Source organism: Neolamprologus brichardi, chromosome 16 (genome assembly GCF_056152115.1).
Source record: "Neolamprologus brichardi isolate AB-2024 chromosome 16, ASM5615211v1, whole genome shotgun sequence".
In the NCBI taxonomy this organism is placed as follows: Eukaryota; Metazoa; Chordata; class Actinopteri; order Cichliformes; family Cichlidae; genus Neolamprologus; species Neolamprologus brichardi.
This window is the reverse complement of record NC_142119.1, coordinates 13,820,675-13,838,648: the sequence shown is the minus strand read 5'-3', so window position 1 is coordinate 13,838,648 and position 17,974 is coordinate 13,820,675. Positions and strand designations below refer to the sequence as shown.

At 39.6% G+C, this 17,974-nt stretch overlaps 1 protein-coding gene across 3 annotated transcripts in view; it reads left to right on the top strand.

Annotated features, from left to right (window-relative positions):
* dgkg (diacylglycerol kinase, gamma) overlaps positions 1 to 17,974 on the top strand; it is a 145,782-nt gene that overhangs the window by 65,110 nt on the left and 62,698 nt on the right. For all 3 annotated transcript variants that reach the window (XM_006805785.2, XM_006805784.2, XM_087829590.1), the window contains 4 exons: positions 5,818 to 5,892; positions 13,460 to 13,545; positions 14,103 to 14,192; positions 17,306 to 17,466. In XM_006805785.2, the coding sequence (XP_006805848.1) occupies positions 5,818 to 5,892; positions 13,460 to 13,545; positions 14,103 to 14,192; positions 17,306 to 17,466 (412 nt within the window). The remainder of the gene's footprint in view (positions 1 to 5,817; positions 5,893 to 13,459; positions 13,546 to 14,102; positions 14,193 to 17,305; positions 17,467 to 17,974) is intronic.

The following is a 17,974-nucleotide window of genomic DNA, read 5'->3' as shown; positions in this document are numbered from 1 at the left end:
TTAATCAAACATAAATTCATTATCATTATTCTTTTTTTTTTTTTGGAGTAAAATCTGAGGTATGTAATAGTCAGTTATTCCATTTAAAAACTAAACACTAAACAGAAATGAATCTGTCCCCTGCTGTGGCAAAAAGGACCCAAATGCAAGACTCACAGACAAAGCAAAGTAAATTTCAAAAGATTTTAAGCACACAAAGTAACAAACGCAGACACTCTAGGACTGAAGGGAGACTGAAGCAGAAATCAAGAAATCAATCAAGATGATGAGACAGGTGGAAGTAAAACTGAAGGAAAAGCTCAAAAGACGACAGAGTGTCAAAATAAACAGGAAGTAACAAATAGGACAGAGATGAACAAAATACAAAAGGACACTAGGGAGGTGTGGCGCTGCAGAGAGGTGGCCACATCCACTGGTCCAACTACGGCTTTAGGACAGAGGTTGTAGCACAGTGCGGAGAACTGTTAAACTACTACTTGCCCTGACTCAGTGACCACACTCCAAAACTACACACACACCAGATGCCACCACAAACCTGACTACTCCCAGTGAACCCAGCAGCTGCTACCCAACACAATATCTAAAATGGATATTAAGAAAACAACAACAAAGAAAAGTGCAAACTCTTGACTCTTTACTGAAATTTACAAAAAACTAGCAGAATCACACATAGCATTAATATAACAGGCATATACATGAATTCAATTACATTAATGCAACAAACATGCTCAGTAATTGCCAAACACATAAATGCCAACACTCGAGGAAGCTGGAGGTTAAAATTCCCGAGGAAATGCTTTAACACTGATCCGTATAAATAAAATGAGACGAGTGAAAAGTTACTTCATTAACACCAGTTTTCTTTGTTTTTCTTTAAACTAAGTTTATGACATACCTCTAAAGAAAACATCTGGCCCACGAGTTATCAGCTATAGTGACTAACTTGGCTTTCCTATAACACACAAGCACCTACTACAGCAAGTGTAGAACTTACCCACAGTGCATTTACTGCTCATAGCTTAGAGGGCTCTGTTAAATCAACTCCATCATTGAACAAGACAAAAGTGTACCACACCTGGTGCATGGACCTTTGTTACCTAAGCACCTCCCACTAATAATCCTGCTATTCTCAGGTCTATTCTCACTGTTCTTCTAGCAACCTGGGAATTACATTATATTACAGGGGCTATACTGAACTGAGACACAAAGAAGTAAATACAAAACAATGCACAAAATGTAAATCATCAACGTGTAGTGGATAATTTCAAATAGGACAGTAATTTTAGGTTCTTATCCATACACTTCTGGTTGGGAGGTTTATTCTGCTATCATATGTTATATTATAGTGTTTCATGTTCACATTAAACATGTCCAGAGTTTCACATAATGAAAGAATAAGGGGACAGTTGTCTCAAAGAAGCTAAAACAGTTTGTTTCAGACAGTACATGAATCATGGGGTCTCCCCTAAAACTTTGATGTTTTATGATGTTTCTATTACAACATGATGACGTCCGGCTGTTAAGGCATAATTGTGATGTTGTAGGGTGTTAGACTGAGAAAATAAATAATGTAATTTACAACTCTGTCCTTATGATATATTATTTGATATAGTTTCTTGGAATCTTTCTTTCAAGGTGAACCAACCCAAATTCTCATGTCCCTAAAGGCCTAATGTATTGTTACGAAGTTTGAAGACGATCAACCTTGACTGACCTTGGCCCCATTTTCACCTACATATGATTAGCTTGAGGTGTTTTTGGTATCTACTGTCAGACAAAGTTTGAAAATGATGTTTTGAAAACTGTGGACAGCAGGCTGCTATCAAACAGACAGAGCCGATTACATACTCCCTCCCTTCAGGGGAGGAAGGAACTACTCTAGCATTATCTAGTCTGGAAAAGATGACAAGAAGAAGAAGGACAAGAAGGATCCCTTTATTTGCATACTAAATACAACATGGATCTGGTGGCCTCATATACATGGACAAATTAGTTACACTCAAAGACTCCCAAGTTGAAATCCATAGAATGATTCCTCAAGAGCAAAATGGTAAAAAAAAAAAAAAAAAACAAACCTAGAACTTCTAGGAGGAAAAAAGGCTTTTTAAAACTTTACTTTGGGGCAAAGTCAGTTAACCTCTTCAGCATTCCTCTTTTTTTTTCTTTCAATTGGAATTGGCCGAGATAGGCCCCAGCCTACAGTGACCCTGAATTAGATAAGCAGTTAAGACGAATGTGATTTGACTGGTGATTCTATACATCCTTTCTATGTCCCACAACCAATGAAATGAAAGCTAATTTACAGAAAAATAGGTGCCCAGAGGCATTAGCAGGATGCTGAGACTAAAATCATCTTTGATTCAAGCTTTTTTGGAGCCATTATGAGAAAATGACAGTATTTTTACTTATGCCAAAGAGGGCGCCAACATTTCTTCACCTCCCTGCCAACGCTCTGAATGCTGTCATTTAAAGAGGAAGAGAGCTGTACAAGCTTTAAATTCATGTCTCCGTTGTCTCATTGTACCCCACCTAACTCACAAAAGCCTGTGGCTCTCCCCCAGTTTGATACATTACCATAGCAACGCACTCTTTTGTTACAATTAGAAAGGAAATTATTATCTATTAATAGAACAAATAAACAGTTTAAGCAGGAAACCAGAGACTGAGGCTGCTATTTATGTCTGAGTTCAGTTTCATCTTTATTATGAGTGATGACTGCAAGCGCTGCACGAGTTGTAAAAGCTTCTCTTCTACCCCGAGACGTGTCAACAGATAGGATAGAGAGCTTAGGCACTTATTCACTAGCTTATATAAATATACTGCTACACTCAGTAGAAGGATATTAGAAGCCTGTAAAACTGCTTTTACTGCACACATGAACATGTTGGCAAAGGCTTTATTGAACACTTTACGTAACTTCCACGAGGTTGCATGAAGCTGCCTTGTCAATGAGCAGCTCACTGAAAACGCTTGTGAACGCAAAAAGATGACTGTCCAAATGAAGGGCATGCAAAAAAACTCCTGTACCTTTCCTGCAGAACATGGGACACTGATTCAGAGCAATCAGATGTGTGTGGAGGTTGCAGAAGTCATATAAAGTTAAGTTTAATATATATATATATATATATATATATATATATATATATATATATATATATATATATATATATATATTAGGGGTGCAACGATACAACAAAATTCACGGTTCGGTTCGGTTCGATACTTTGGTGTCACGGTTCGATATTTTTTCGATACAAAAAAAATGTTCATGCCTTTTTATTAATTTGTCATTTATTAAATTTTCACGGCACATTCTGCACCACATCTCTGTGCGTTCATCATTTGTTTGAAGCCAGCTCACCTCCTGCAACCACTTTTCCGAGAATACGCGCTTCTTTTGTGGTTCGGACTCCTTCTGACATTTCTTTGGAGGTGGAGGAACATCACAGTAATTGCTTAAAGGAGCTTCTTCGACATCTTTAAGAGTTCTAAACAAATGTCTGTCCTCTTCCTTAAAATCTTATGTACGCAAAACACGCGTTGCAACTTCTTATCTTGTGCGGGTTTTTATTTTGACAGCGAATGCGCACCTGCGGACCACTTATGTGCAGCCCTGGTTATTTAGCTCGTCATATTGCAGCCACAGAAATTCTTTTGTCCATGAAACCATAAAGCTGCACTTTCTTTTTGCCTTATAGTCTGATTTGTCATAACCTTTCCGTTTTGTCACTTCTTCACCCTGACCTGTCTTATTTGGCTCAGCAGAACTAAAATATATATCCTGCTGCTTTTACACACGCACTAACATAACGCTCAGCGATTCTCTGCGCGATCAACCTCTCACATGTTTAAGCTGCAGGAGATTTCACTTGTCATGTTTGCATAGTAAGCTAACGATTGATAAGACGATGTCAGAGGAATTGGTGCGCAAATTATCATCACTCACCAATCAGTACTGTCGCTTTCTATACACAGTTCACGCGATTGCAAAGTGAAAGCAAAAAACAAGCGCAAATTCAAACGCGATTTCAATATGTCACATATTAACAGTGGCCGATGCCAATGACATAATTACCCAGCTACATTTCCGAAAGAATGCAAAAGCATTGACATATATTTTTCCTTCCTACGATAGGCCGACGGGCAGGGCAGAGATAGATTTTGGTAGCCCGACTGGAAAAAAGCCCCAGGACGTCGGGCTAGCGATTTTGCGAGCCCTGTATCTGATTGAGGAATCACTCATCTTTGGAAAAGAGAGTTTATTATGGAGAAATGTCTCTTTCCAAAATAAAAGCTATACTATACGCTTCTTCTGGGCTATATTCTCAGCAGCATATTAAACATATCAGGTCCCCATAAGGAGAATCATGTGCTAACGGCTGTCTAAATGACTCGGGTAAAGTTTGTAGCATGCGTGCTTGCTTTTGTCTGCTTCCACTTGTCTTTGCACTAGGATGATGTCAGAGTAAATGTGCAGTCATATTGGTTGTGTTCCCACTAGTGCTGTCAGCGTTAATCTGAAATGACGTTAAGGTCACAACACGGCAAATCTCCGTTAACGAGCTACCGTGGATCGCCTCATGAGTGGGGCTGGAAGACGTCAACACATTAACGAGCTAACTGCGCTAACACACTAGTTCCCACCAATTGAGCATTGCTGGCACATCCAACATACTGTTTTACTTTTGTCCATGACGTGCTTACCTTCAGGGTCATATGTCACATGAAAACCAAAATAGTTCCAAACGCCAGATCTGAATGAGGGTGGGGGAGGTTCAATTTGCCATGTTGCAACGAGCTTAACTTCTGTCTCGCTAGCTTGCCCTGCGCTCAGTGAATCTGTGTTCGACTACTCCGCCTAGGCTGCACTGTCGAGCGCAGATCCACTGAGCGCTCAACACAGACAGCATCGTCAGAAGGAAAGTTGATAAAATAAATTAAAAATGTTGTATCGTTCGATACATATGCATACCGAACCGAAAGCACTGTATCGAACGGTTCGATATCGATACGAGTATCGTTGCACCCCTAATATATATATATATATATATATATATATATATATATATATGAATGCAACTGTCCCAGCAGAGTCATACTCAACTAAGCTACCCTAAGGCAAAATGTTTACACTCATTAGGGAAACGTGGTGATTTTGTGGCAACATCATGCAGTTCATTTACATTTTTATTTATTTAGAACAACCACAGTAGTCAGATGGTGGTTTATAGCAATAATCCTAAATATTAAAGCAATTATAAGGTCTGATGTGAGTGAGCACTTGGCAACAGTGGGAAGGAATAACATTCTTTTAAATAAAAAGACCACAGAAGACCACCTACAACAAACATGACAAAATACAAACTACAGGAAAGACGAGACAGACGTTAATGACATGTAGCAGTGCATATAAACACATGGGGAATGAGAAGAAGAAAGCCAGTACAAAAATCTTAAGACCAATGGCCCGATTGGTTTCACAGTCCAGACCATGTGCGCAATTTCTAAATGTGGTAACCGGGCTTATGGGCCTGATCATTGATGGTTTTCAATTAATTCGTAGGGCATGAGAATTTATGAAAGAACCAAGCTGATAAAATGTCTTTAGGTAGTCTTTGTGTTTGTTTTGCTGTTCAAAATCTGGTATCCCTGACAGATTGCATCCACGAATTTATAGACCAATCCAGCAGTACGTGGCACACCGCAGAGCTGCAAAATTCTTGTATTTCATAATCTGTGTAATTTGAGCACTCATATAAGCCTGGTGTGTAATTACCATATTAACACTATAAACTGTCCTCCTTCTTTCCTCTTCAGGGTACTTAGGAAGTTCAGGTACCTGCTAAACCCGAGGCAGGTGTACAGTCTGGATCAAGGAGGGCCGATGGTAGGGTAAGTCTGCTGTGTTCATCTCTCTTTCCTGTGCAGTGGTAGTGGCTAGGTGAAGTTGCAGTAAATTGTGAACCCTTAATGACTTCAAAAATGAGCTGACTCAAGTTCTAAGATAAAGACTACCCAATTAAATAAAGCAAAGATACTACATGGGATGTTAATTTATTGAGGAGAAGTATGCTGTATTACATGTGTGTGAGGGAAAAACCATGTGAACCTTTGGGTGACCCCTCATAGACAGACATTTTCCTCTGGTACAATTTGGGATTAATTGTTCAGCACATGACGACAAGCTGTCCTGGCACAGGTGGCAGCAAACACAAACCATGATGCTACCACCACCGTGTTTCACAGATGGAATAAGGTGCTGATACTGGATTACAGTTTTTTTTTTTTCTTGTCTCAAACAGAATATCATTAATTTTAACCAGAAAGTTTTTTTGTTTTTGTTTTATTCATGAATTTCCTAGTTTCCTGGGGCTATACTATTTGGAATTAACATGTTCCCCTTGTGCTTGTGTGGACTTTGTGCATGACAAGCAAGTCAGGTTAATTGGGGATTCTAAGCTATGTGAGAGTGTGAGGCTGTCTGTCTCACAGTGATAGCCCTAAAACCAGCACCAGCCCATTAGAGCATACCAACAAAAGAGAAACAATTAAACTCCTATTTTTTCAGCCGATAGGATAGTTTGAACTAAAGCTAGTAGAATCCTCTGTTTTTGGGCTGAGTCAGGAGTTTATATTTCAGGATAAAAAGAGCATCATGAATATGAAATAGAAACATAAATTGTTCAGTCAGAGCGCTGTGCTGGGAGACCACCTCCTCCTGTCATGTTAGACTAACCTGCTGGAGGTCGGTGAAGGGGAATGGGGACACTGCGTTACTGCCGCGCTGCGCATTTGACCTCTTGACACTCACATGCGTTCCTGCATACGTCAGAGCTGAGCATAACTTGTACTTTGAAATGAATTCTGTTGGGCCCCCTTGTTCATTGGAAGAAGAAAAAAAATGCCCTTATACAGCAGCACAAGGGCCATGAATGCTTTACCTTGAAGGTGAAGTGACTTCACCATCCTTTCACATCCATTTGTATGAGGCTCTCTGCTCCCTTTTCTGTTACGGTCTCTGCCTCTCTCTCAGTCACGACAAGCAAAGTTGCTGCCCTTGAGAGCCCATTGTAAGAAAAGAGACCCGATGACGCACACGGGTCTTTGGGGAGAATGCTGTAGATGGTACACGCTGCATCAAACACAGACACTGTGATACACTGATGTGATGCTGGACTCTAGAAAAGATATCAAAACACTGATCTGGTTCTTGTTTTGTAGTATCTGTACTGTCAGTATACACTGTAGTTTACAGTTTAGTACTGCAACGTTCTGAACTAATCAGAGATTTTATTGAATAAAAGTATCTTCAAATGGTTGATTCAAAGGCATTACATCAGTTTTCTTTGCCACTGCCTTTTCAAAATAAGATATGGACAAGACATATGATTGCTACACATGACACAAACAAACAAACAAAAAAAGCCCCAGTGTCTGTCTGCACAGCCATGGTAATGCTGGGGGGAAGGGTTCATGTTTTTTTGAAGGAAAAAAAGGAAGTGACCATATTTGGAAATAACTGGGCTGCTAGGTTATTAGCCAATGCTAGCAAAGCTAGTTGGTAAGGTGCATCCACAAACTCTGAAGGTACAGCACACACAGCAACGGCAAAAAAAATAAAATAAAAATTGCTCGTACTCATGCTGCCCAGACATCAGCCAGCACATATTGGGAATGTCACAGGCACCGATCGGCTTTCTATCGCCCATTTGCTGGGCGTGAGGGCGCCCTCCGTTTGTGAGGTGAGCCTGCTGCTTGTTGCACAGGGAGGAGAGGGCGGGGCGGCGGGGGATTCTCTGACTGGCTGGAGCTCGCAAAATAAAAGAAAATAAAAACAAAACAACAAACACGAAAACACCAGACATCATGATACAGACTTATAATCTGATGTTTTTTCGAAAATTCTGTACGCGAAAAGTGAGCGAGAGCCCTCGGTGCACCTGCTTGCTGCCAAAGTCAAAGTAAACTTTATTGTCATCTCCGCTACATACAGTCCAGTATATAGAGACGAGACGACGAGGCTCCAGTTACAGCAGTGCAAGAAAACAAACAATAAATATAAGAACAGTAAGAAATCCCAGAAATGCACCTTAGACAAAGTGAATCTGTGAACTAAGGTGTAGGTCTGTTAGGTTATGTTGTGGTGATCCTCGAGTTGGGGGACTTATGTTCATACTGGAGTGCAAAATTAAAACCAATGGAAGATGGACAAGAAAAGTTCGAAGTCATCAAGTGCTCAGTTTAGAAAAAATAGAAAAGAAGAGGAGGAGAAACGAGCAAAAGATACAGGTAAGCAGATGTGTCATTGGATAATGGCAGGTCATCCTGAAGAACCAGAATCAGAATACTTTAATATTAATCCCTAAGGAAATAATGTGGATTACACTTGCTCCAAGAAGAAATGGTAAAAGTAGTAACAGTAACAGACTAAACTCCAAACATTATGTTACAGATTTTAATATTAATTAGTCATTGTCAATTGTTGATTTGTCCTGTTCTCATTGTATGACGAATTACGATGGCTGTTTGGTAGCCGTTTGCATACTCTCTCTCTCTTCATATGTGTGTGTGTGTGTGTGTGTGTGTGTGTGTGTGTGTGTGTGTGTGTGGGGCCTCTGTAAAATCTGGTGTTTTAACATTGGAGTCTACATATACTGACTTTGGAGCCAGCCTCAAATGGCCATTAGAGGAACTGCAGGTTTTGCGGGTGGCTTAATTTTTCAGCCCCTGAGGGTTTTTTTTTTTTTTTTCAGGATAATCCTTTATTAACTTGGTCTGTTGTCTGGGTCACACAAGAGGACATCATATTTATAAGACTGTACCACAAAATTGCTCCCAAAAGCAACAACTAAACATGGTTAAGAGCACCAGTTCAGCGGCTCAAATTGATGGTGAAGAGACAAATATCTGCTGCTGCTGCCTGTGTCAGCAGAATTAATAATATGTAAAGAGGCGCCTTGTCAAATGTTCCAACATAGTTATGGAGAGTGAAATTAGCTATATGTATAAATTATCTGCATTTCTTTGTACCAGACTGTAAACATGCTTTTATGTTGTTAAATTTAGCCTTTTAACAACAGTGTATTTTATACTGTATATAAAAGATGGATTTGGCATCACATTATCCATTGTTTTAGACTCATTTTGAAGCCTAAGCATTAGTGTTTTGGCCACCAGCATGTTGGTTATAGGGAGCCTGAAGTGACCATATTCAGACTAAAGGGTGGATTGCTAAGTAATCAGTTAGCAAGCTGCATTCATAAACTGTATAAGTATTAAGCACAGACACACATGGCAATAGACATTTTGCCCTTTCAGGGCCCCTGTATTGAGTTTCTATCTGCAAACTGACTTGGGCTTGCTCAAAGAAAACCTGCTGGGCTCAGTCTAAACTGGAAATGGTCTGGGCCCTGTACGGTTCCTTCCATTGATATTATGATATATTATAATATTTGCAGTCTCTGGCTAAGAACATTGCCTTGTAAGTTCCACTTACAGTAATTATGTAACTTTCAATAACAAACTCCTCTGCCTGCTCAACTCAGCCTCAGTCCTTTTTCCTCAGTGCAGGGATCTGTCTTAAATGAGGTCATATGACTGTCCTGTGCAGCGGGAGATCATCTAAAAGGGTGAAAGAGGCCCTACATTGAAAATAAACACATGCATACAAATAAACACACAGGGTCTGTTGTCACATAGAGGGTTAACTCACTGCCAGCTGAACTCCACAACTGTTACCATGGGCTCCTTAGCAACACTCACAGCAGGCATTGAAATGAGGGGGTAGATTTCTCTGAGTGATGTGTTTAGGGAACGTGATTAGCTTGCTGTACTTACATTTCATGTCATTTCACATAATATGTCAACCTCCATGTGGTATTTATTGATGCACCAACTTCCTTTAAGACATCATGCATAAATCAAACGGAAGATTTTAAATAGGTTTTGGTTAGATGTGAATGCATATTGGTGTTGTTTCTCTATATAGCCCTTAGGGGGTGCTGTTTGCCTTGTGGCTTCTGTGCCTTATTATAAGGTCTAGAAATAAACCTACCACCTACTTTGATTCTGGGGAGGCAGTAACATAAGAGTAAGGCAGGCAGTTTGGTTGTTTCAGGTACCAGAGAGGCAGGAAATCTAATCCAGAAGGAACTGCTGGATTATAGATCCATTAGTAGGAAGAGTTGTCAGGTGCCAAAACACAACAGGGCACAACAGCTTATATATTCCAAGGTTCTCTCTATATTATTGGCTGTTGGTACCCCTGTTGTGTTGGCAGGCTCCTTCCATTCTTGAGAATGCAGGAGCTTTTTCATTTTCCACATAGACCAAAAGTCAAAACCAATTTCCCTAGCCTCTCATTAGGATTCAGCCCCAAACCTGTTTGTTTCTACTGAAATAATGAAATAAAAACACAAGCTCTATGGAAAAAATGCACAGAGCCACTGTGACATCACAGTTAATGGGGTCCTGTTGTGAAGGCTTGAGATTAGTTGATTATAAGTTGCAAAGTAAACATATTGACTACAAGGCCTGAAACTAGTGATCTGTCACTTAGATGGTGTGGATGGATGGTTGGAAATAGATGAAGGGAAAACAGGGCCATTTGTCTATATATTACTATACAACCAGGCTTCTTTTTTTTAGTAAATTGTTGTTTGTAGGTGTTTTTAAAAACAGCAGAGTGTAGTTATATTGTGGATTTGATATAATGACCCAGCTGTCATAGCTAATTATAGGCCAATCCTTTTATCTCACTTCCCTTTATACAACCATATAAAAGTAGTGGTAAAACAGCTAACTGATCATCTGCAGAGGAATGGCTTATTTCAGTCAGGTTTCAGAGCTCATCACAGCACAGAAACAGCATTAATGAAGGTTACAAATGATCTTCTTATGGCCTCTGACAGTGGACTCATCTCTGTGCTTGTCCTGCTAGACCTTAGTGCAGCGTTCAATACTGTTGACCATGATATCCTATTAGAGCGATTAGAACATGCTGTAGGTATTACAGGTACTGCACTGCAGTGGTTTGTATCATATCTATCTAATAGACTCCAATTTGTGCATGTAAATGGAGAGTCCTCTTCACACACTGAGGTTAATTATGGAGTTCCACAGGGTTCAGTGCTAGGACCAATTCTGTTTACATTATACATGCTTCCCTTTGGCAGCATCATTAGAAGACATAGCGTACATTTTCACTGCTATGCAGATGACACCCAGTACTATCTGTCCATGAAGCCAGATAACACACACCAATTAGTTAAACTGCAGGAATGTCTTAAAGACATAAAGACCTGCATGGCCGCTAACTTTCTGCTTCTAAATTCAGATCAAACTGAGGTTATTGGATGGCATTACCTTGGCCTCCAGTAACACTGTGAGGAACCTTGAAGTCATTTTGACCAGGACATGTCCTTCAATGCACATATTAAACAAATATGTAAGACTGCTTTCTTCCATTTGCACAATATCTCTAAAATTAGAAACATCCTGTCTCAGAGCGAGGCTGAAAAAAAGAGTTCATGCATTCATTACTTCTAGGCTGGGCTACTGTAATTCATTGTTATCAGGATGTCCTAAAATTCCCTGAAAAGCCTTCAGCTAATCCAAAATGCTGCAGCAAGAGTACTGACAGGGACTAGAAAGAGAGAGCAGATTTCTCCTGTTTTGGCTTCTCTTTATTGTTTTCCTGTTAAATCCAGAATTGAATTTAAAGTTCTTCTCATTAATTACAAGGTCTTAAATAATCAGTCCCCATCTTATCTTAATGACCTTATAGTATCATATCACCCTATTAGAGCACTTCGCTCTCGCTCTGCAGGCCTACTTGTTGTTCCTAGAGTATTTAAAAGTAGAATGGGAGGCAGAGCTTTTTAGCTTCCATGCCCCTCTTCTGTGGAACCAGCTCCCAGTTTGGATTCAGCAGACAGACACGATCTCTACTTTTAAGATTAGGCTTAAAACCAGTAGCAGAAAATGGGTTTCTTCCTTTTAAAAGGGAGTTTTTCCTTCCGACTGTCACCAAAGCACTTGCTCACAAGGGGTGATAAGATTGTTAGGGCTTTCTCAGTTTTCTTTGTCTGTATGGGTTTTACCTTACAATATAAAGCACCTTGAGACAACCGTTGTTGTGATTTGGCACAAAATAAATGAACAGAACTTTTCACGGGATTCTCTGGCAATAAAATAAAGAACGTGACAATACTGTGGGGTAAGCATTTCATTGTCAATACTGCCTGTAAATAATCAGGTGTTTCTTCTGTAACACTGCACAGCTGGAGAGTTTTCTATACTATCTGCAAAACATGTATCGTTGTATCTTTGACAAACTGGTCGGGGCATCTGGAGTTCACATATTAATGCATCTTATTATGAAGAATTTTGATCCTGATAAGGACCTGAATAAGGACAAATTGTGATATCACTCATATGTTATGGCTTTCCTAATATTTTGATCTCAGGTTAACTTGACATTTTGGATGGACAGCCCTTCCACTATAATCAGTGAAACACCAAAATAGTTAATATGTTTTGGAAAAATAGCATTCACTCCTCCAGCAGAGTTTGGGAGACTTGAAAAATCATGTGGTGGCCCAAGACCTTACTGAGACACTATATGTCGATTTTTCTTTTAATTTATCACCGGCTTGTACTGTGTTCAAGTGAAAATGTAGAACTGGTTTAAAGGGTCTATGGGCGATCACTGTGCAGGACCAGGTGGTCACCAGGCAGCTGTCTCATGATAGAGAGAGATGAAAGCTTTTGTCGACACCTTTGTTCCAACACACATTAAAGGTCCCTTTGAAGGGCATGCACTCTGTGACCACTGTGTGACTGTGGTTTCCAGGGAAAGGAGTGAAGTAAGCACAGCTGGAGAGGGCACACACTGATTACTCTTTCTCTCCCTACCTTCCTCTGTGTCCTCTCTGCCCAGGAGCGCCCCTGTTCATTAAACCATCACAAGCTTAGAAATCTAAGCTTAGAAATCAGCCCTGTCAGCTGCTGCAAAATGCAACTAATAAATTTGGCGTCACAGAATTCTTAGTACATACTGACATTAGGATTCAGGGACTCTGTGTATAAAAGTGTTCTACAAACAAAACACCTGTTTTCTGTATATGTGAAGATGTTTTCACACATGTACTGAACCCTTAAACGTTTCTGTAACGTCCCTGAGAGAGGTACAGGTCAGAACACAAAGTCTGTGGGATGTCTGATTGCTTTAAGATGTGAACAGTGCAGTCAGTGGTCCATGCCCGCAGGCTTGTGGTTGTCTTGTGTGCTGCCCTGTGAACTCTCTACCCAGGCAGCTCTCCCGTCTTAAACACATACCATTTCTAGTGCTGCAGACACTTCTGAAATTGATTATTTTCTGCTGTATGTGAGAATGGATAGCAGCACTAAAATGTCAGAAGATCATGTTTGATGATTCCTGGATCTATTGTCTTTCTAGGCTCAACTTTTTCCATGATGTCCCTGATTTCCGTGTTCTTGCTTGTGGAGGTGATGGCACAGTGGGCTGGATCCTCGACTGTATAGGTAATTAGATTCTAACTTCTGAAAAAGTTAGAATCTAACTAATACTTTGCTTTGATAGGAGTTTATCTGCATTCTTAACCAGATTTTATTTTTTTTAAAGGCAGCTGTAGGTCAGAACACATGTCGAAGCATCTTTGACCAATATACTGAACCCTGAGTTACCTAGAGTGTATGTGAATGTTAGAATGTGCTTTAGCATAAATAAAAGCACCGTGTGAATGTGATTTGGTGGATGAAGCATATTGATGAAATGTGGCTGAAAGAGCAGAAAAATAAAGGTGAACATTAAATATTTTAGCTGAAAAATGAATTGTAAACATCTGTTTAAAGACCAGCTCTGAAGTTCCACAGTTCCTGCAATCATCCATAGTTTTTTCCACTGTGAGGAATTATTACTCTCTACTTTATTCTAGCTGAGTACAAATGTAGGTTTAGCAGTAATTTATCAGTAATAAATTCAGTTAGAATTCTAGTTCATATATTGTCATAAAAATCTGTTTCAAGAACATTTCCACCTCCATAGCACGAGATCGATCTGCTTGTCTGTGCCCTTGCAGATAAGGCCAACTTTGCCAGGCACCCTCCGGTGGCCATTCTTCCTTTGGGCACAGGGAATGACCTGGCTCGCTGCTTACGCTGGGGAGGAGGTGAGGAGCTCATTCCAGCATCTTTCTGTATTTTCTTTACATAGCTGCATAGGCATCTATAAAGCCTGCAAGAACTGATGCCATAGCTGATCTTTTTGGAAACTTTGTGGCAAAGAGAAACAAGCTGAAAACGCTGATAAGATTTTGTGAGCCTGTTAGTTAATGGAGTTAATGTAGCACCATACTTATTCATAATCATTTGTGTTTGTGGTCACCTGATGAGTTTAAGTCCTCTTTAATTCAGGTTTTTTGGTGTTCACCAACTCTTCAGAGGAATATCTGTGTTTCTGCTTACTAAAGCTGCCTTCCACAGTCAAAAAGACTTCTGATATCACTGGGAAAAAGCATCAATATTGGAGCTGCACAGCTAAGCAGTAAGGAGAAATTGGCTATAAAGAGGGAGCCACAGAGGACAGCTTTCACTTTTTTTCTGCCTTTGTGAGTCTCTGTTCTGTCCCGATTAGTTTCACATTACCAAGTCCGCTGTCACTTTCTATAGCTACGCTTCAGCCTGATTGCCTGTTTGCTTTTCAGTGTTCTTTCCTAAAACTCTGCGTGTTTATACCTATCACTGTTGTCTCCCTCTGGTTGCTGAATTACTTTCTCCTGGACATTCCCGCCTGCTCTCTTTTGTTCTTCTCATATCAGCTTCATTTTTCACCTCTGTCTGCCTTACATGCCTCCTGTCTTCTGTATTTAGATACTCATTTTTGAATTGAACATAATAGAGCATGTTTAAACAGTTAATTTAAAGAATGACTCACTTCTCAAATACAAAAGGTAGCCATGTGTCTCTGCACATTTCTGGGAAATGAAAGATGGGAAGAGAAACAGGGGACTTTTATGTGTCAAATTAAAAACTTAATATGCAAATCACTTGCACACGCTGTAGGTCTTTTGCCAACCATTGATTTCTCGTAGTACTTGGGACCAGTAATTAGACTGGCTGGTTATAACTGCTCGATTGTTGCTGCGAGAACCAGCAGAGCACTTGAAAGATATTTTGTCAATAAGCTGCCAGGTCTGGGTGGCTTTGGGCTGTTGAACTGATCATCAGAGATAAACGCTGAAATATTAGCTGCAGCCAATTAGCTTGATGATCATTTACCTGAGAGGGAAAATAAATCTAGTCTGATTTGTATGTGAAGGTGAGCAGCCAGTTTTGATTCATGGCTCTGCAGTCTGTTTTAGTCAGATGTTCATCAACTAACAAAAAAATCTATCGAACAGCTTTTAGATGTATCACCACTCAATCTAATTCATGATCTCTAGAGCATGAATCCCAAAGATTTAGGCCTTGTTGAATTTTAGTTTAATTACTGGGTTTTTGTGGAATATCTTCACAATAATTTGAAAGATTGTCATAAAAGTTGGTAGAGAGATTTGCCGAGCAAAGCTTTTCTCTTAACCCATGAGACATGACTGACTTGATCATTTACCATTTGGCAAGTACTGGAATAGAAACACATTATACATTAATTCTTACACTGATTGTATTTGTGAAAGTTAGTGCTAATAATAATAATAATGATAATGTGAAAGGAACTTACGTGAATTGCAATGAAGATGGAACTGCGAAAGTGGAGGACATTGGGGAAAGATAAAGCAAATTTTACTTTAAAAATAACACATAATGCAGTGAACACATGAACACTCAATTTCCTCTATTGGTGTCAGTGGATTTTTGTAATCATTTACACAAATATCAGGATGTATTGTACGTGATTGTCTTTCATTATATCAGGTAACTCAGCACTGACATACCATTAGTGTCTCTGGATGGTTTCATGAGTTACTCTTTGCAACTCTTTCTTTCAACCTTCAGGATAGACTGTAATAACTTCCCTTATGCCATTATCAGGTGAAAAAAAATTGTTTTATCCAATACAGCCTGATTTTAATAAATACCAGCAAAACTATTGCATCAATCTTGGTTGTACTTTGTGCTTAAGGTTAATTTTCAAGTATATATGCTAACACTCAAGTACAGGCTTGCAGTCTTCTAAGGTTGTGCACAGATGGCGTAATGACAAAAACATGTATCAATTAGTGTGTTTGTGTGTGTACCTCTGCAAACATCACAAAATGAATAAATAAATACAGCTAAAAAGTAGCTAATTGTTCATGTAAAAAGACAACTGTTCCCCATGAATTTTCAATACAATTCAATTCAGTACAAATGTGAGAACATATGCATATGCAAAATACTCTCATATTTCACACACATGATTCTCCCAGTGTGGTGGCACTCATTAAAGCCTCATGCCCTTGTGACACCTTTGGAACAAACATCTGCTTCTTATTACTATGCCTGGCTGTTAAAGCAGGCTGTCAGCTATGGAGCAAATCCAGAGGGCTTCCCGGAGGGCTGTCAGGCCTGGGCTTCATTCTGGGTTTGAAGCAAGGAGGGTAGTTTCTTTGGAAAGGCAACTTAATCAGTTTCATTGTGTTCCGTATTTGAGCTCGTATAGTGTAATTTGCCTGTTACATGTGGAGATTATGATTAAAAATGATGAAATATAGAGAACGACTTTTCTCTGCCGGATTTTGCTCACGCTACGCTTGATTGATTCATTCATTTTTTCATGTGATTCCTGATTGATTCCAAGTTTCTAGCTTTATACTGTTTAGCGGGATAAAAGTGGCTGCAGCTCAGGAGGTAGAGTTGGTTATCTGCTAATCAGAAGGTTGATGATTTGAACCCTGGTTGCTCCAGTCTGCACGATAAATATTCCCAAGATGCTCTTTGATGCATCCATTGGAGTATAAATGCATCTGAATGTAAGATAGAAAGCACTTATTTAAGAAAAGCATAGAAAAAAGTGCTGGAGTAAAATGGTAAATATGGCATGTTGTATAAAGTGCTTTGAATGCCCCAGTAGAGTAGAAAAGCTCGATATAAGAACCAGCCATCTTCATGTTAAAAAGCATTTTTTCCTCCCCGCTGCAAAGTGCTTTCTCATAGGTGGTTGTGTCATTATTGGGGTTTCTTTCTAATATTGTAGGGTCTCTACCTTAACATATAATAAAGCGCCTCGAGGCAACTGTTGTTGTGATTTGATATAAATAACACTGAATTGAAGTAAATTGAATTCTCTGGTTGTTCTCGGCAGGTTATGAGGGTGGTAGCTTGGTGAAGGTCCTTCGGGACATTGAGCATAGCGCTGAGGTGGTGTTGGACCGCTGGAACATAGACATCATCCCTGACGACAAGGAGGAGAAGGGAGATCCTGTCCCCTACAGCATCGTCAACAACTACTTCTCTATTGGAGTGGTAAGTAAACCGAAAGAAAGATAACATTGCATATGTTTTAAAGAGCCACATTATCCTTTCTTCCTGTTTCTGTCATATGTCATTCTACTATGTCAGAGGGTTGCCAACGTTTTAAAAAATAAGATGAACTTAATCTGTGTGAGCCAAAAGCTCAGATTTCTGAGTTACATTTTGTTTTCTTTCTTTCATTTGCCTGAGGTAGAGCTGATGCATGCTGGGTTTTGGAGTGACCAGAAAAAACACATTTGCATATTTGGACAAGATAGTGAAGAGCTAATCATCTAACAGTAGATAGTTTGGTAAAGCAACAGGACTGAAAGACAGACTCCTGTAAACATGTTTTTCAATGTTGTGAAGTTGAGCATTTCTACATGGAAATCTTTTTGCTTTTGAAACTGCAGTTTTAGAAAATCCAGTTTGGATTCATTTTTTAGCCAGTCGTGTCTTGTTTCTAAAATGACATGAGCAAAACCAGGCTTATTTTACACAGAAATAAAAGAATAAAGAA